Source organism: Camponotus floridanus, unplaced genomic scaffold (assembly GCF_003227725.1).
Source record: "Camponotus floridanus strain SB8 unplaced genomic scaffold, Cflo_v7.5 scaffold293, whole genome shotgun sequence".
Classification (NCBI taxonomy): domain Eukaryota; kingdom Metazoa; phylum Arthropoda; class Insecta; order Hymenoptera; family Formicidae; genus Camponotus; species Camponotus floridanus.
This window is the reverse complement of record NW_020229429.1, coordinates 48686-69028: the sequence shown is the minus strand read 5'-3', so window position 1 is coordinate 69028 and position 20343 is coordinate 48686. Positions and strand designations below refer to the sequence as shown.

The following is a 20343-nucleotide window of genomic DNA, read 5'->3' as shown; positions in this document are numbered from 1 at the left end:
TATCATATTCTCTTTTCTCACAAATTTTAAAAATCCAAGTATTATTTATACCTGCATCATAGACATATTTACATAGACTGTTCATAAGATAGCGAAGAATATCCTCCTGAGAGAAAATAGATAGCATTAATTAATTTGTGTATCTGTCTTTTTCTGACACACATGCGTGATGCAATTTCAAGTTATTGACTTTTAACTTGAAATTGCATCACGCGTACACCAGAAAAAGATAGAAATACAAATAAACTTCATGCTATCATCTTTTTCTCTCAGGAGGACACTCTTCGCTACCTTATGAGCAGTCTATGTTAATCTGTTTATGATCTGCATGCAGTAAAAGGAAAAATATGCAATAATTAAATATGCAGTTACTTCCTTTCATATTTGTATGTATATTTTCCTTTATTTCATACATCGTTTTCTTTTATTTCATACGTCGCCCCTGATGACATCGACTCTGTAACACTAGCTCTTTGCAATCGCCGTCGTATTTAGTTGATGCTGTCTTAGCCTCTTATATGCATACATATGTAAATGTGTATATATGTATTGCTACACATATTTTAGTACTGCCATATGTTGGGTAGCAGAGTCCGCATCGGTGGAACTTTTAAATCTACGCCGATGGGTGCTGGGACTGTCACTCTTGGGTGGCAGAGTCCGCATCGGTGGAACTTTTAAAACTACGCCGGTGGGTGCTGGGACTGTCACTCTTGGGTGGCAGAGTCCGCATCGGTGGAACTTTTAAAACTACGCCGGTGGGTGCTGGGACTGTCACTCTTGGGTGGCAGAGTCCGCATCGGTGGAACTTTTAAAACTACGCCGGTGGCAGTACTAAAATATGTGTAGCAATACATATATATTTACATTGTGCTGTATTATCACTAGTACATGTATAAAAAAAAACACAGCCTTTTTCTTATAATCATTAAATTAGCGATTAAATATTTCTATTGTTTTTAGATAAAAGTAAAACAAAATAGTTTTGCCTGCATTGATCGCGTTCAGCAGAGAAAATTGTTGTCATATTCTTTCGATGTTCGACGTTGATTGTTAGATTTGAAAGAAACCGATTACGTTGAATTGCTACTAAGCGATTTTTCTCTGCTGAATTCATTCATAATACAATACTATAAAATAGTGATCAAAAGAAAAGAGAGACGCTAATTCATTTTATTTTAAATAATAGGAACAAATAAAATTTACAAATCAACCTAATGCATTTATATGTATAATTCGAGTCAACTTATAATAAATAAATATAGTAAAAGAGAATAAATGGTGACATAATGCAGGAAAAGTGCAACTGAAAGAAACATACATAAAACAAGATTATTCATAAAAAAAAGTCATTGATATTTAGATGATGATCTTTGGCATCATGATCTTAAGAATTAATAATAATATTAGTTTATAATTATATAACTAAACAGAATAAAAGATTTAGTACGAATATTAAATAAATGAAGCACTTCTTCCTTTTCTGTAAAAAAAAGAAGAAATGAAAAAGAAGAATTTCATGAAAAAATGAATGTTGAAAAAACTACAAAGTATTGTATGCGATATTATGTTTAGTTTCATTACCGTATAAATTTTTATTTTCGTTTCATTACTTTATTAAATTTTTATTTTGATATTTGTCATTTCTCCATTATCTGTATGATTTAAATATAATTTTTACTGTGCCATATATAAAATGTTTATTTTTTCATAATAAAGATTTAGATAAGTTATTATAAGTAATTATTACTTATAATATTTTGCAGTCCTTTTGTTTTCTTTAAAAATTCTAAATCTTTATTATGAAAAAATAAACATTTTATATATGGCTGGTATTTAATGTACGGTGCGTTATTCTGTACAAGTACAATAAAAATTATATTTAATTTTATAAGTAATTATAAGTTATATAAATAAGTAATTTTACGTTATTATAAGTAATTATATAATAATTACTTATAATAACGTAAAATTACTTATTATAAGTAATTATATAATAATTACTTATAATAACTTATTATACGTAATTAACTTATACGTTTAATTATTATACGTAATTACTTATTATAAGTAATTATATAATAATTACTTATAATAACTCACAATATAATACTTTGCAGTCTTTTTGTTTTCTTTAAAAATTCTAAATCTTCATTATGAAAAAATAAACATTTTATATATGGCTAGTGTTTAATGTACGATGCGTTATTTTGTACAAATACAGTAAAAATTATATTTAATTTTATAAATAATTATAAGTTATATAAATAAGTAATTGTAAGTTATTATAAGTAATTATATAATTACTTATAATAATGTATAATATTTTGCAGTCTTTTTGTTTTCTTTAAAAATTCTAAATCTTCATTATGAAAAAATAAACTTTTTATATATGGTTAGTGTTTAATGTAGAGTGTTATTCTGTACAAGTACAGTAAAAATTGTGTTTAATTTTATAAGTAATTATAAGTTATATAAATAAGTAGTTATAAGTTTTTATAAGTAATATAATAATTACTTATAAATAATAACTTATATACTGGTACTAATATACAATAACAACTTTGTATATATTGAAATATATGCATATATATAATATATGAATAAATATATTGTGTAAATAATTATAAAGATACACAAAGCATATTCTTTTCTCCCTATCCTTTGTCTCCATATCTCCTAAATATAAAAACACTCCTCAATATAGAAACACTAAATATTATTAATAATAATTAAAATATTTTGAAAAAAAATAAAAATAGTATAATTGTTTAGGATTTGCCCTAAATCGCGCATAAAATTATTACCCCCGGTCATACTAGCGCCATCCGTTTGCGCGCTATCGAACCCGCGTTCACGTACGCCGTTACTGTTTTTCAAAAATCATCCAGGATCCGCGTGATCACGCGAAATAATCCACGGTCCTGGCCAATAAACAGGCTTATATATCACGCGATCTGACGTAATGATCAGGGATACGTCGAGGTCCGATCATACGATCCGTGATCAAATCTTTATCTATCGGGAGAAAGGCTTTCTCCCCGAGAGTCTTCCGTTTTCCATCATAGTGATCGGAGCGTCATACGGAGAGTAAAAATAGTGCAAATTCGAGAGTTCGCGATAATCTTAACGAGCAAAGTTAAGATTCGTTTCATTAGTCTCACGCGTGTGAAATCCTTAAACCGCGATCCTCAATCATTGTAACAGTTTCGCGAAGTAACATTGTGCGCGCCAGTAATCGTGTCCGCAGTGCACGTGAACAGTTCAAACGCGAGTGCCGGGATCTTTCGGAGCGCCTCCACTCTCAGCCAGAGGCGGAGCCTTCGTCGTACCGCAACTCCGTTCAAGCGAACTGGGCGTCTCGCTCGCTCTCACGCGAACGGCCGATAGAGCGCCGTCTCGCTCGCTCTCACGCGAACGGCTGATAGATCGCCGTCTCGCTCGCTCTCACGCGAACGGCCGATAGAGCGCCGTCTCGCTCACTCTCCCGCGAGCCGTGAACAGTGCGGTTTCGCGTATGCATAGATAGCCACAAGTCAGCTATCTATCTCAAAATTGGGCGAACCGACGTGTATAGTGCGGTCTCGCTCGAACTCTAGTACGAACGGCATAACGCCGTCTCTCTCGCATTCGTGGCGAACCCGATGTGTATAGTGCGGTCTCGCTCGAACTCTAGTACGAACGGCATAACGCCGTCTCTCTCGCATTCGTGGCGAGCCGTGAACAGTGCGGTTTCGCGTATTCATAGATAGCCACAAGTCAGCTATCTATCTCAAAATTGGGCGAACCGACGTGTATAGTGCGGTCTCGCTTGAACTTTAGTACGAGCTGCATAACGCCGTCTCTCTCACATTCGCGGCGAGTCGTGTATAGTGCGGTCTCGCTCGAACTCTAGTACGAGCGGCATAACGCCGTCTCTCTCGCATTCGTGGCGAACCGACGTGTATAGTGCGGTCTCGCTCGAACTCTAGTACGAACGGCATAACGCCGTCTCTCTCGCATTCGTGGCGAGTCGTGTATAGTGCGGTCTCGCTCGAACTCTAGGACGAACGGCATAACGCCGTCTCTCTCGCATTCGTGGCGAGTCGTGTATAGTGCGGTCTCGCTCGAACTCTAGTACGAGCGGCATAACGCCGTCTCTCTCGCATTTGTGTCAAGTCGTGAACAGTGCGGTTCGCGTATTCGCAGATAGCAATATTCATTCTATCTATATCGGACCAGCGGACTGACGTGTATAGTGCGGTCTCGCTCAAACTCTTATCCGAGCGGCATAACGCCGTCTCGCTCGCTCTCACGCGAACGGCCGATATAGCGCCGTCTCGCTCGCTCTCACGCGAACGGCTGATAAAACGCCGTCTCGCTCGTTCTCACGCGAACGGCTGATAGAGCGCCGTCTCGCTCGCTCTCAAGCGAACGGCCGATATAGCGCCGTCTCGCTCGATCTCGCTAACAGCTGATCGATAGCTGTCTCGCTCGCTCTCACGCGATCCGCGTAGTGGTGCGCTCTCACCCTACATCGCGTCTTGAGACCAGCAAACGTGTATCATTTTGTGACTTTAACAATAAACGGACAGTAATTCGCTCACCGGTCTTACTGTAACACATTAAGTCGCAACTGCAGATCATTTCATTCCTATCAAGTATTCCTTACGCGATCACGCACTGAGAGAGCTTGCGATACCCCCGCGGGTATGTGCCGGCAAAGTTCAATCGCGCTTACCCGGTCTTACAAAATTCGCGAATCGAAAGCGCGATCCCGAACATTTTGGTCCTTCGAGCCGGATCGTAAGAGCTCGAAGTCAGCGTGATAACAATACTGTGAGTGAATTTGAAAGTTTTGACTACTGTCGGTGACAATGAGTGAATTAGTTGAAAATCAGCTTTCGACGCTACGCTTCGTAGCGAAAGCATTGGACAATTTCAAGAAAATTGGCCGGAATAATCTCACCTCCGCCAAGATACGAAACCGAATGACATCACTCAAGGAAACGTGGAATAATTGCCTGGAAGGACATCGCCTGTTGCTGCAACATTATCCGGAATCAAAACGCGATCTCATCGCTTATTTCCGAGACGAGCAACTGGATCAATACCAGGAAATCTACTTGACAGCACTGGACTACATGTCTGACTGTTTGGAGGAACTGGAACCGTGCGTGAGTCCGCTCCAATCAAGCGACCGATCTGTATCTCATATACAGTCGGAATCCGCGTTATCATTGAGACATTTACCGCCAATTCAATTACCACCGTTCTCCGGTAAAGCCGACGAGTGGGAAACTTTTCGCGATCGATTCACTGCGTTAATCATAAAGAATCCCGAATTATCCGATTTCGCGCGCATGCATTTTTTGGTCTCAAGCTTGACCGATAAAGCTCGCGATGTTGTAGCGGGTACTTCTGTTACCGCTGATAATTTTGACGTCGCTTGGAAAGCATTAACTGCTCGTTTTGAAAATAAACTTGTTGAACTTCACATTGCTGAATTATACAATTTACCTTCGGTTAACAAAGAATGTGCCGCGGAATTGCACGCTTTACGCGATAAAACCGATCGAGCGCTTTCAGCCTTAAAGCGGTTAAACCGAACACAAGAGGATATACTTAATGACATTTTAGTCTATTTTGTATCGCTCAAGCTTGACTCCGCCACTCGTCGCGCATGGAAACTCAAAACCGGATCGGAATCGACTCCGCCGAATTACGAAGAATTGATTACGTTTATATCATCGCGTGCGCTCGCATTAGAGGACTTAGCTCCTTCCGCTGCAAACAAAGGTCGACATACTGTTCAAGCGAACACTGCGACCTTCGCGCGTCAATCTTCCGGTCCGTGTCCAGTCTGTAAGACACCGCATTATCTTAGTAGGTGTCAACAATTTGTAATTAAGAGTCCGAATCAGAGACGCGAAATTGTCAAGAATTCAAATCTATGCTTCAATTGTCTCGGAACGAAACATTCCGTCAAAAACTGCCAAAGTAAAAATACATGTCGCATTTGTCAAAAAAGGCATCATTCTCTCTTGCATCTTGATTCGGCCTCTTCAAGCGATCTAGACGTTACACGAGCGAACACGTCTAGCACCAGCGCAACTATTGATAATCTCGAGCCATCGCAAACCGTCGCGATGTCCGCCGTATGTTCAAGTGCGCCCGTGTCATCCGTATTACTGGCCACGGCGAAAGTAACAGTTCGGTCTCCCGACGGTCGCGTCTGTGAAGCTCGCGCCCTGATCGATCAAGGGTCAGAGGTCACTTTTATTTCAGCAAGATTAGCAAGAATCTTGCGTTTAACTCGGAAACGAATTTTCGCTCAAATTTCCGCAGTCGGCGGTATCAATGCGGATACATGTCGACATTCCGCTGTCATTGAACTCGTACCTCGCGGAAAGCCTAAGCCAGTTTTCACTACGGTCGCGTATATTCTAAAAGCGCTTACTAAATACGCGCCGCGATTATCAGTCTCAGTATCGGATTGGAGACATATAAGTACACTCAAGTTAGCCGACGACGATCCCACAGGATCAAGCCCTATTGACGTAATCATCGGCGCCGACATCTACAGTCAAATCATTACGAATGGAATACGGAAAGGTCCAATCGGGCAACCTATCGCCCAGCGATCTCATTTTGGATGGATCATCTCCGGACCCGCTCAGAATCAAAACGTTTCTGCTCAAACGATTAACGTCTTTCATTGCTCGATCGAGCGTGAGTTACGCCGTTTTTGGGAAATCGAAGAGATCCCACGCTATAACATTTTGTCTCCTGCCGAAGAACAATGTGAGAAACATTTTCTTACGACTCACTCACGAATTTCCGACGGGCGTTACGTGGTTCGTCTGCCGTTTAAGACGAAGTTCCCTATCGACATCGGAGAGTCTAGATCAATAGCTATACGGAGACTAACAGCATTAAAAAGGCGTCTAGATACGAATCCAGATCTCAAATCGGAATATTCAGCGTTTCTTGAAGAATACGAGCAGTTAAAACACATGCAAAGAGTGCATCCTCCAACCGCATCTCATTCACCGGCGGTTTATCTTCCGCATCATCCTGTGATCCGCGCAACGAGCGCTACCACTAGACTGCGCGTCGTGTTCAACGCGTCCAGCCTCACAACAAACGGTACATCGTTAAATTCACATTTAGAGATCGGGCCTAAATTACAAACGGAAATAACGGCGATCTTATTACGATGGCGGAAACATAAGTATGTTTACATGGCGGATATTGCCAAGATGTACCGACAGATTTTGGTCGACCCTCGTGATCGTGACTATCAACGTATTGTCTGGTATAATCAGGATCAGTCGGACATTCAGGATTATCAATTGTCCACTGTTACGTATGGAACCGCGTCAGCTCCGTTCCTGGCTTTACGAGTGATCAAGCAATTGATAACAGACGAAGGAGCCGCATTTCCCCTTGCAACTTCGATTCTTCAAGATGATATTTACGTTGATGACGTTCTTTTCGGAGCCAATGACATATCAGTGCTGCGTCAAGTCCGCGAACAACTCTGCTCTCTGCTGTCTCGCGGCAGATTTACTTTACGAAAATGGGCCAGCAACAACTCCGCATTACTAGCAGACATTCCGGAAGAATGTCACGGACTCGCCGGAAACAAATGGCTAACTTTCGAAGAAAATTTCAGTGTTCTAGGATTAACATGGAATCCCGCCTATGACACCTTCCAATTTCGCGTGGATCTCTCACCGACACTTCCAGATACGAAAAGGAAGCTACTATCAACGATCGCTCGATTATTCGATCCATTAGGATGGGTCACCCCCGTTACGATCAACGCGAAAATCTTCATGCAACCTTTGTGGAGATTAAAATTAAACTGGGATGACGCCATTCCGTCACAAACACTTCAGCGCTGGGAATCAATATACCACAACCTATCGGCCTTAAATGATTTACAGATTCCTAGATGGACATGTCAAGATGACAGTACTGCTTTATGCGAGTTACACGGATTTGCAGATGCATCTAACGCGGCATACGCCGCCGCAGTTTATATGCATACGACCTCGCAATCAGGAGAGATAAAGATCACATTATTAGCGGGCAAGTCGAAAGTCGCGCCACTCAAGATCACGAGCATCCCTCGATTGGAATTACAAGCAGCATGCCTTCTTGCTCGATTGATCGAGTTCACGCAATCATCACTCCAGATGTCAAACGTCACGTGTCATTGTTGGACGGACTCTACAGTAGTATTGGCATGGTTAAACTCACATCCGTCCAGATGGAAAACTTTCGTCTCTCATCGAGTCGCAGATATCCAATCTCGATTACCTGAAGTTAAATGGCGGTACATTCCATCCGCGGATAACCCAGCCGATTGTGCTTCGAGAGGTATTCTACATTCTGATTTCAACGCCTTTAACCTGTGGTGGCACGGTCCTCCCTGGCTCAAACTAACTCCGACCAAATGGCCAAGAGATCCCGCTCCTCCACTGGAAGAAGCGCCTGAGGAGAATCGGAAACTTATAGTACACGTAGCTCAAACAGATTCTGGCTGGGATTTAGCCACAAGATACTCCACGTGGCCGAAGCTAATCAGAATTACAGCATATACTATCCGCTTCGCAACCAGATGCCGAAAGAGAGATCAAACTTCAACTGACTCAGAGGTGCAACGCCAATCTTTGACGGCAAGTGAATTTCAGACCGAACGCAAATTTTGGATTAGATCAATCCAGTCAGACGTCTTCAGTGACGAATTGGACGCTCTCAAGAGACAACAAGCACTTCCATCAAAATCGGCGTTAGCTATGCGTACTATCCATCGAGATCGAGTCTTCGGCTAACGGTTCTCCGAGCGACAACTGAGATTCACGCAGCCACAATTCAAGACGTGAATGCGTCAAAGCGGAAGCATGTAAATATGTAAATACACCGATGTACATATGTATATACTAATAATTTGTAATAATGTAAATATGTAAATCTGCGTTCCTGTAAATATGTACATATGTACTCATAAACCTGTAAAATCGCTCCGATGCGATATCAGTCGCTCACGGCGGGCGGCATCCGATAACTCTTTACTTTCGAAATTATAATTTCGAGGCGGGCGGTATGTTTAGGATTTGCCCTAAATCGCGCATAAAATTATTACCCCCGGTCATACTAGCGCCATCCGTTTGCGCGCTATCGAACCCGCGTTCACGTACGCCGTTACTGTTTTTCAAAAATCATCCAGGATCCGCGTGATCACGCGAAATAATCCACGGTCCTGGCCAATAAACAGGCTTATATATCACGCGATCTGACGTAATGATCAGGGATACGTCGAGGTCCGATCATACGATCCGTAATCAAATCTTTATCTATCGGGAGAAAGGCTTTCTCCCCGAGAGTCTTCCGTTTTCCATCATAGTGATCAGCGTCATACGGAGAGTAAAAATAGTGCAAATTCGAGAGTTCGCGATAATCTTAACGAGCAAAGTTAAGATTCGTTTCATTAGTCTCACGCGTGTGAAATCCTTAAACCGCGATCCTCAATCATTGTAACAGTTTCGCGAAGTAACATTGTGCGCGCCAGTAATCGTGTCCGCAGTGCACGTGAACAGTTCAAACGCGAGTGCCGGGATCTTTCGGAGCGCCTCCACTCTCAGCCAGAGGCGGAGCCTTCGTCGTACCGCAACTCCGTTCAAGCGAACTGGGCGTCTCGCTCGCTCTCACGCGAACGGCCGATAGAGCGCCGTCTCGCTCGCTCTCACGCGAACGGCTGATAGATCGCCGTCTCGCTCGCTCTCACGCGAACGGCCGATAGAGCGCCGTCTCGCTCACTCTCCCGCGAGCCGTGAACAGTGCGGTTTCGCGTATGCATAGATAGCCACAAGTCAGCTATCTATCTCAAAATTGGGCGAACCGACGTGTATAGTGCGGTCTCGCTCGAACTCTAGTACGAACGGCATAACGCCGTCTCTCTCGCATTCGTGGCGAACCGATGTGTATAGTGCGGTCTCGCTCGAACTCTAGTACGAACGGCATAACGCCGTCTCTCTCGCATTCATGGCAAGCCGTGAACAGTGCGGTTTCGCGTATTCATAGATAGCCACAAGTCAGCTATCTATCTCAAAATTGGGCGAACCGACGTGTATAGTGCGGTCTCGCTTGAACTTTAGTACGAGCTGCATAACGCCGTCTCTCTCACATTCGCGGCGAGTCGTGTATAGTGCGGTCTCGCTCGAACTCTAGTACGAGCGGCATAACGCCGTCTCTCTCGCATTCGTGGCGAACCGACGTGTATAGTGCGGTCTCGCTCGAACTCTAGTACGAACGGCATAACGCCGTCTCTCTCGCATTCGTGGCGAGTCGTGTATAGTGCGGTCTCGCTCGAACTCTAGGACGAACGGCATAACGCCGTCTCTCTCGCATTCGTGGCGAGTCGTGTATAGTGCGGTCTCGCTCGGACTCTAGTACGAGCGGCATAACGCCGTCTCTCTCGCATTTGTGTCAAGTCGTGAACAGTGCGGTTCGCGTATTCGCAGATAGCAATATTCATTCTATCTATATCGGACCAGCGGACTGACGTGTATAGTGCGGTCTCGCTCAAACTCTTATCCGAGCGGCATAACGCCGTCTCGCTCGCTCTCACGCGAACGGCCGATATAGCGCCGTCTCGCTCGCTCTCACGCGAACGGCCGATATAGCGCCGTCTCACTCGCTCTCACGCGAACGGCCGATATAGCGCCGTCTCGCTCGCTCTCACGCGAACGGCTGATAAAGCGCCGTCTCGCTCGTTCTCACGCGAACGGCTGATAGAGCGCCGTCTCGCTCGCTCTCAAGCGAACGGCCGATATAGCGCCGTCTCGCTCGATCTCGCTAACAGCTGATCGATAGCTGTCTCGCTCGCTCTCACGCGATCCGCGTAGTGGTGCGCTCTCACCCTACATCGCGTCTTGAGACCAGCAAACGTGTATCATTTTGTGACTTTAACAATAAACGGACAGTAATTCGCTCACCGGTCTTACTGTAACACATTAAGTCGCAACTGCAGATCATTTCATTCCTATCAAGTATTCCTTACGCGATCACGCACTGAGAGAGCTTGCGATACCCCCGCGGGTATGTGCCGGCAAAGTTCAATCGCGCTTACCCGGTCTTACAAAATTCGCGAATCGAAAGCGCGATCCCGAACAATAATAATAATTATAATTATTCTTTCATGTTTATGTTAAATATTATTTATTAAAATTAATGCTTTTTCATTTTCAATTTCATCCTTATGTTATATATTATTTATTAAAATTAATGTTTTTTCATTTTCAAATTCAAGTTTATATTAAATATTATTATTTAAATTATTGTTTTTTCATTTTCAAATTTTTCTTTATGTTAAATATTATTTAAAATTAAAATATACTTATTCAAAATATTCTTATTATCAATTAAAATATACTTATTTTTCAAATGTAGAACTACGTTCAATTATATGTGCATACGTATATACAAGATCACAAGTGATGTATGTGATTTATGTCGATTGTTGTGAACAAATAATCTAGTTGTTTATTGTTCAATATAACTTATACAAATAGAGAGAGAGAGAGATGGAGATGGAGATGGAACATCTTCTATCGTAATATCCTGGAACTAATTTGTTGCTATTTTTTACTCCACTTTACCTACACTCACGCATACATACACACGAATCGTTCTACATACTATACTTTTATATTTAACTTCTAATTTCGATTTCAAAGGTTCAACAATGTTTTTTCGTATAATTCGATCCAAGCAAACTTGTTTTTACGTTCATACAAACTATATAGCTTTTATATGAAGTACATATTATGACGAGTTGACAGTTCGTCTACAATTCGAGACGCCATATTAGGATAAAATGGATAAGGAAAACTGTAATTTTATAATTATTTCTCGTTTTTCATATAAAATCGGAGTTTCCTAGGATTATTTATGTATGTATTGCAATCCTACATAAATATTTTCAATTCTGTCAAATTATTGCGACAAAAGACCAGAACTACGAAAATGGTAATTTTGTCGATAATACAGTCGAGTACAGCATCCCCTTAAACGGGCATGTTTTTGTAAGACCGTTTATTTACGTCGTTCCCGAGAGCATTAAGAAGTAGCTCTTCGCACTCCGTATCGGTTCGCAGGTCGTTCCCTAAGAGATATTCGAGTGGATCGCTTAAAATGGGTCCACTCCGTATATAATAGTCGTACATTTCAATCGTATATGTTTAACAATGGTGCATCGTAATCGTCGTGTCGCATCCATCGTCAATAGTCGCGCGATCAGCAAGGAGGGAGGAGAACTCGAAGACCCTCCGCGTTCTCTCGGAACATAAGGTTCGCCGACTACTTCAAGTTCCTCCCCCGCAAGCTCGCGTATAGGCCGTGCAATTACTTCATTATGTTAAACTAAGCGTTATACTAAGCGTTATGCTAAGCGTTATACTAAGCGTTATATTAAACGTTATAACTCTGTCGGCATTTATACAAACACCTCGTAAAGCGATACGCTATATTCACCTCCTCCTCCTTGTTCTCCGACAAGTATCGCGAGAATAATATACACGCGCGTATCGCGTGCTTCGATATCGCGTCGAATGGTTCGATTTTATGTCCAAACAAACGTGTGTAAAAAGAAGCAGAAGACACGACAAGGCGCGCGTCTAAGCGATATCTTTGTAAATCGTAGATCGCGCGTATTTTTTTTTTGTACGAATGAGGAATAATTTTTTGTACGAATAAAAAAAAAATCATTTTTTTATACGAATAAAGAGTCGTTTCTTTTCGATCGCCTCTCTAGCTCGTCCTAGAGTATCCTTCCTATCCCTTTTCTATTTTTTGTCATCGTTGTGTTTCTTTTTTTTAAAAAAAAAAAGTTCGCTCTCTCGATCATCCTTCTCGCGCGTCCGAGCGTACGTACCCTCCCCTCCCCTCGCCTCCTCCTTCTCCCTCGTACTCGCATTCCGGCGGAGAACGACGACGCATCGCCGAAGGACGCGCGCGCGATAGTTCGCCACCGTCCCGACCCCCGCGCGTCTCGCACGAGCCATGACGCGCGTCGCGTTATCGCTCGCGCTGACGATATCCCTGCTCGCGGCCGTCGCGGCGACGTCGACCCACGATGACGTCGCGGAGGCGTCCCGTTATCTTCGAACCTACGGCTTTCTGGAGAGGAGAATCATCAGCAGTCGTCGCTACTGGACAACGCGACCGCCCTGAGCGAGGCGCTGTCGTTGTTTCAGGAATACTACGGTCTGCCGGGAAACGGCGTTCTGACCGTGGAAACGATTCGCGTCATGCGCAGGCCGCGATGCGGCGTCGCCGACATTCGCGCCTACAGCCCGTTGACGAGAAAGTGGCCGAGGGCGCATCTCACGTGGAACTTCAAACTAGCGAACAGAGATACTCTGCGCACGACTCAGAGCGCGTTCTCTCTGTGGTCCGAGCAATCCGCTCTGACGTTCTCGCGCGACTCGCTGCGCCCCGATATACTGATATCCTATCAATCCGGCGCTCACGCGTACGAAAACAGCGACAACGGGGGCTCGTGCCCGTCGCCGTTCGCGGGACCGGGATCGGTCGTCGCTCACGCGTTCTTTCCGACGGGAGAGCCCGATCAGGTGATCGAGGTGCACGTCGACGAGACGGAGCCGTGGCACATCACGCTGACCAAGCCCTCGTCGGACAGGCTGTATCTCCTTCAGACGCTGACGCACGAGATCGGTCACACTCTGGGTCTGACTCACAGTACGAGGGATGACTCGGTCATGTACGCGTACACGCCTTCGGAGGAAAGGCGATATCCGCTAAGGCTGAGCGTAGAGGACGTCGTAAACGTGCGAAATCTCTACGGATCGAGAGAGACGACGACTCCTAGGATCGTCGACGTCACTCGTCCGACGACCGCGGCGACGACCGCGACGACGACGACGAGAACGACGACGACGACGGCCTCGAGGACGACGACGGCGGCCGCGGCTCAGCCGACGACCGCGAGAACGGTCGAGCCGCCGCTCGTTCCCTCCGATACCACGGATCTATGCGCCTTGAAGCGCGTAGACGGAGCGCTAATCATGAATCGTCGCCTGTACGTCGCGCGTAAACGCAACGTGTGGCTCGTCGATATGAGGGAGAGACGCTACGGAGCGCCCTTCTCGTTCGCCGACTACTTTAAATTCCTCCCCCGCAATCTCACTCGCGTATCGGCCGTGTATCAGAGACCGTCGGGCGATATCGCGATATTCGTCGGCGACTACGTCTACCTCGCCGATTCGAATTTTCATCTTAAAGCGGGATGGCCTAGATCCGTCGAATACGACGGATTTCCCCGCGACGCTAGGATAAACGCCGCGATAAACACGCACGCCGGACGCAGTTACGTCATATACAACGACGATAAGATAGCCGAGATGAACGACTGCGCGATGACCGTCGCGAGGCACGGCGCTCTGCGGGACACGTTTTCCGGGATACCACCCGCGATAACGGCCGCCTTCCGTCACGTCGACGGTAATCTCTATTTTCTGAAGAAACGCGACTATTACGCGTACAGCGAGTTCCTCGACGCGATAATCTCGGCCGGTCCCTTCGATCTTAGCATACTGGGAATAGAATGCCCAGCCGATGGCATTCTGCATCGATTGAGCGAACTCGTCTCCAAGCTGTATCGCCTGGAATACGCGTCCTTCGAAAGACCGCGCAACGGCGACGACGATGACGATGACTAAGATCAGGAAATCCTGAAACCTAACGTTAAGATTACATTTAATATGCTGTTCTAAACCGCTGTTCTAAACCGCTTCCGCTGCATTAATTAACGCGCGCGTCGAGAATAAAGATTTCGCGACGACGATCGAGATCGCATCGTAAGTATATAAGACGCGTCTCGATCGTTGCGCGCGACATTTCCAACGGTACTCGCGATTAACGCGCGTTCGATTCTCAACGGACGTCTACGACGAATCTCTCTACGACGCCGTCGCCACCGCAGTGTCTTCCTACGAACATCGAAGCCCTGTTCGCGAGACCGATCATGTTCGCCGGACTAGGAGTACCGCAGAGTGTTCGGGGACTCGTCCGCGACGCCCGCGACTCCGTCGGCGCCGCCGATGACGGGCCCCTTCGTCGTCCCGTCTAATCGTCGAGACGATTACGCGGCTTCCGCCAAGGACGAGGATACCACCCGCGATCGTTCTGACACTCCGCCCGTGATCAAGAAAGCACGACTGTACACCGAGGACGAGTGAGTACGCGCGAGTCACCTCGCCCGAGCGCTCTCGATCTCCGCCTCGATCGGCTATTTTCGCGTAATAACGTCGTCTTTTTTTTTTACAGATGGAATAGAAACTGGCTGTTCAAACGCGAGATCAATTTCGCGAGACATCCGATTCGAATACTAGGAAGACGATATCCTCTGACCAAAACGGCGTACAAATATATCGACATCGCCGTAGCCGTGAAGCGCGAATCTCGAGTCGACATCGTCCTAGGAGACTGCCACGGAAAGGAGATATCTCTGACGCCCGACATGTGGAAGGATTTGCTCGCTCTGCGCAACGATATACTGCCGTATTTCGAGAACGAATTGGACGAGGCTGTCGCGCGCCCTCCGACGTCCATAATCGTCGGAACCGTGACGCTTCGATTCGGCAAGATAAACAATCTGAAGACTCTGCGATTCGAGACGCCGAAGAATCGCATCGCTCTGTCGCAATCCACCGTGAAGGCGCTGTTCGTTCTCGAGCTGTGCGTCAATCGCATCATCGCGTCGTTGACCGGCGTACTCGAGATCGTGGACGCCAAGTTATCGCGTTTTCTAGATATCGCGACGGAGACCGATCACCCCGGCGATATTCCCGAAGCGATTCGCCGGCACGAGCACTTCAACGCGAACGATCTGATCGACTGCGAGTTGCACGCTCTGCTGTTCGGACTCTATCACAATTTGTAAGGCGAAACGATCGCGAGTACCGATGTTATTCTCGACGTACGCATGTATCTACGCGATATAATAAATAAACGAATAACTAAATAAATAAATTGTACGCGTAATTTATTATCTCTCTCCTAGATTTACGTCGCCCTCGTCTCTTCTCGCTTCACAAAGAATTCCCTCCTCCTCCTCCTGCTTGAAATAAATCTAATATACATCGTACATTATACATCGTACATTATACATCGTATAAAATAATATTTTGTATAAAATCGTACGTTATATAAATCTTACGTCGTATCTCTTCCAGGCCTGCGTCGAATACATCCGCTCTATTATCAACGCCGACCTTATCGCGCGCGACGCGCCCGACGCCAGGGCGATCGCCGCTTATCGCGCGCGCCTAGCGCGCCGCGTCCAGAGACGCTCCGACGCGCCGTAACCAGGGACGCGCGCCCGCCGTAACCAGGGACGCGCGCTCTCTCCCCCCTCTCCCTCGCTCTCGCGCCGAACCGCGCTCCGCCCCCGCCGCCCCCTCGCCCTACCCTCCGCGTGACGTCGCGACCCGCCGTCCGCTCCCCCCTCGCCCCGCCGCCCCCTCGCCCACCCCCGCCGCGTGACGTCGCGACCCTCCGTTTACCCACCCGACGGCGAGCGGCTCCCCTCGCCCTACCTACCCCCCCTGCTCACCCGCGCCGCCGTCACCCTGCCCCTTGGATATCTTTCTATCTCTCTCGCTCTACGAGACCTCTCTCTCGCACCCGTGGAAAAAGTGGGTTAGAATCGACCTATTCTCCCTACTGATATTCGATCATTGCTCGTAAGAAGAAAGGGCTGCTGGAGACTCCAAAAATTACTCGCCCATGTCTGTATACTTCTATTTCTTCTGGACGAGTCTTCTTCCACTAAAGAAACCGCAATACGTCTCTATCGTCAGATGAAACACTTATTTGCAAAAAGCACTCCAAATGTCTGCAGTTATTCCTATCTTTCGTTGTCTAAAACGTAGTAGAATTCTCGGAATTTGTTCAATCAAATTAGGACCTGTTTCGAGATAATGATTCAGTGACGGTGGAGTTTTCCAAGAAGTGATGCGTCAAATACAGGCCTTATTTTCGTAGTACTATTTTCTTTGATCACATTTCTATGAGGTAGATAGTAGGCATTGTAGTTTACTTCATCCTCCGGAACCTTTTCAATAATGCCTTTGGACAACTATTTTTCAAAAATTTGTTGGTACGTATCATAAAGATTTTAAGCCTTAAGTCTTTTAGTAGTAGACTCAAGTCGTTTTATAGCCGATCCTTTATTTTCTATCAGTGGTAAGTAATCTTCCTTCCAAGAAAGAAATATTTCATATCGACCTTCTTCATTCATCTCAATGGTATGCTGAAAATTCTCTTTAACTTTTGCTTGGTGTGCATCATCTCTTTTTCAAGCTAGGATCCATAATACCCAGCGTATCCAGCTTCCACAAGTCGACAATGTTTTCCTGACATGTAAACTGCGACACATTTGCCCATTTCGAGAACGCCGATCCCGAGGGGTAGCGTGCAAGTTTGGCGGTTACGGTAGCTGACGGTATTGGGTTTTAAAACGGTATCTCCAAAAAAACGGTAACTTGTCAATCTCCTGGAAAGAGAGTGAATTTGGGCGCCAGGCGCGGTAATTCCGCGCCACGATATTGGTATGGTAACGGTAATGTCCGGGCTCAGTGTGCCGAGGGGCAGGATTCTTGTGTTTTATAGAGAGAGAACGCTAGAGGATAATCGGGAGAGAGAAATAATCGACGCTCAATATTATGTTAGTTACACAGACTTAAGTTATATTAAATTATGATATACAGAGACAAGAGCAATATAATAGATAATTCAGAATATAAGAAAATTCAGGTAGTAGATGAATCAGTACAATAGGTCGATATATCCGAAAATTCATATAAGAGTCAAATTAATATAGCAGATAATTCAAAACATCAGAAAATTCATATAAGAGACAAATTAATATAATAGACAATTCAAAATATCAGAAAATTCATATAAGATACAAATTAATATAATAGACAATTCAAAATATCAGAAAATTCATATAAGAGACAAATTAATATAATAGACAATTCAAAATATCAGATAAGTCCGACAAATAGATAATTCGCTATATAAGAAAGAAACAGATAAGTCTCAGCATCTAAATAATCGGTAACATAAGTTTGAACAACAATGAAATTCAAATCGGTAACGGCTGACGCGAAGGTTAAATATAACAATAACGGGACACTCTATTCAGAATAGAAAACTATAATCCACACAAAGAGCGATACCGAAACAAATATAACTCAAAAATCATAACAGGAACAGAAAATCAAATAAATGATTAGCGGTTCGGTAATCTATAATACCCGCGGACTAGCCCGATTTCCGAACATACAGAGAGGCACGGGCCTCGCCAACGAATTCAGTATAAATTGGATTAATTTTTCCCTACAAAATTGCCGGTAATCAACGGTAAAGAAAGATTTACGATCAGACTCTGGTAACGCGTATACTTTCGGAACACCCTTGGAGGCACAAGCCTCACGAAGAATTTCGATATATCTCGAAGTATCTTTTACATAAATTTTTGACGGTAGCTTAAAATAACGGTATCCGAAAGTAATTAATTACAGATAAAGGAGACTCAAGAATTATAATTACGGTAGATTTTAACAGTAAACGTATCCTGAAAAATTTCGATATAAATCGAATCTAAAATTTTTCCTCGCGATAATCGGTAACAAGATCTCACAATATTTTCGGCAATTCTTATCGGCAATTCCTAATCTCAAGGATGACAATGCTAATATGGTTACTCGATAATATGGTTACTCGATTTAAGGCTCCGGAGTAGTCACCGCGGCCATCTTGAAATCGTAACGTCATAAGCGAGAAAGGACACCCAGATTTATATTGCGACTGACATCTAAATAAAAACATATTTGAATGAAATAAGATTACCAATCTCTTCAGCACACCTGTAAATGGACGGATACTAATCTTTTCCTTTGACACTTTATAAATAGCCGTAAATTGAGTCCAAAATGAAGCCTTGAAAATGCGAAAAAACACGATTTGACAGCTGTCGAAAGGAGAGGAAAATGTTACTTTCTAAAGTTTGTTCCTTATACAGCTTAGTATCCGTCCATTTTTACAAGTTTTCTTAATACATTGCATACCACAACACTAGCACAAAGCAAATAATTATGAAATGGGACGCAACGTAAATTGGGCTGTCATTTCTCGCTTACGAGGCCATTTTTCATGCCTTATAGTTCACCGATTTATAACAGTGAGGCGCTGCATGAGAATTTTGACATGTAGGTAACGTGTGGGTAATATGTCGATACCATGTAGGTAACGTAGAAATATTTAGACATAATGACCCTTGAAAAATGGCAACCAAAAAGAAATAGGAATAGGGAAGAATATAGGAAAGAGAGAAAAGATATTATTTATTATAATAAAAAAATTAATATTCAAATCTTCATGTTTATATTATTTTATTAATATTATTATTTTTTAATACATATATATTATTATTTATTATTATATATATTTTTTTTAATTTTTTTATATTATTATATTATTTTATTTTATACTTTTTATATTATTTTTATATTATATTTTTTTATAGTTTTCAACGATAGTTAAAAAATGAAACTGGCCCAGAGCCAGATTCTCGTCCTCTCCATCCTCCTCTTCTCCTCTCCATCCTCCTCTTCCTCCTCTCCATCTTCCACCTCTCCATCCTCCTCTCCAGACTCCTGTATCGTCTCTTCTCCAGTTTCCTCTCCATCCTCCTCTCCATCCTCCTCTCTTCGCTCTTGTTGAATAATACCTAATGAACACAGAAAACGTAGCAATTAACAATTAAATTAATGTACAAAATAGAAATAATTTTAAAACTTTTATATATATTTAAAAATACATACTTTTTATTTCTCTCCTTTAATGTAGTTCCTCCTCTTTTCTTCTTCTTTTCCTTCTCTTTTCTTTCATTTTCTTCGTCAGTTGCTTCTTCTTCTACACTCATCTCACTTTCTCTGTCCTCATCCTTTCTTCTTTCTTCTTTTCTTAATCTTTTTCCAATCTGCAAATTCAATCATGTCGTTTATTAAATGTTTTATTTACAGGACTTTAATTTAAAGAATACTCTAACAAAAAAAAGAAAATAATCTAAAAAGAAACAATACATGTTATATATATATATATATATATATATATATATATTTATATAACATGTATTGTTTTCTGTTTAGATTCTTTTATATATATACACACACACATATACGTGTTGTGCAAAGTATTTTATTTTCAGCACTGAGGTAAGGTACAGGTACAGGTACTTGGAAAAAATGTACCGAGGCAGAGGTA

General features: G+C 43.5%; 3 protein-coding genes across 3 annotated transcripts in view; 2 read left to right on the top strand and 1 right to left on the bottom strand.

Moving 5' to 3' along the window:
* Nucleotides 1-4856: 4856 nt before the first annotated feature.
* Nucleotides 4857-8822, top strand: LOC112638361. The gene has a single exon (XM_025409941.1). It carries the CDS (start codon nucleotides 4857-4859, stop codon nucleotides 8820-8822), a length of 3966 nt encoding a protein of 1321 aa, XP_025265726.1.
* A 4476-nt stretch (nucleotides 8823-13298) lies between these two features.
* Nucleotides 13299-14729, top strand: LOC112638360 (stromelysin-2-like). The gene is made up of 2 exons (XM_025409940.1): nucleotides 13299-13832; nucleotides 14220-14729. Exons 1-2 carry the CDS (start codon nucleotides 13299-13301, stop codon nucleotides 14727-14729), a joined length of 1044 nt encoding a protein of 347 aa, XP_025265725.1.
* A 4887-nt stretch (nucleotides 14730-19616) lies between these two features.
* The window catches only part of LOC112638359, an 8124-nt gene continuing 7397 nt past the window's right edge, over nucleotides 19617-20343 (bottom strand). The window contains exons 4-5 of the mRNA XM_025409939.1: nucleotides 20008-20059; nucleotides 19617-19807 (exon numbers count right to left, since the gene is read on the bottom strand). Coding sequence (XP_025265724.1) covers nucleotides 19617-19807; nucleotides 20008-20059 — 243 coding nt within the window. The remainder of the gene's footprint in view (nucleotides 19808-20007; nucleotides 20060-20343) is intronic.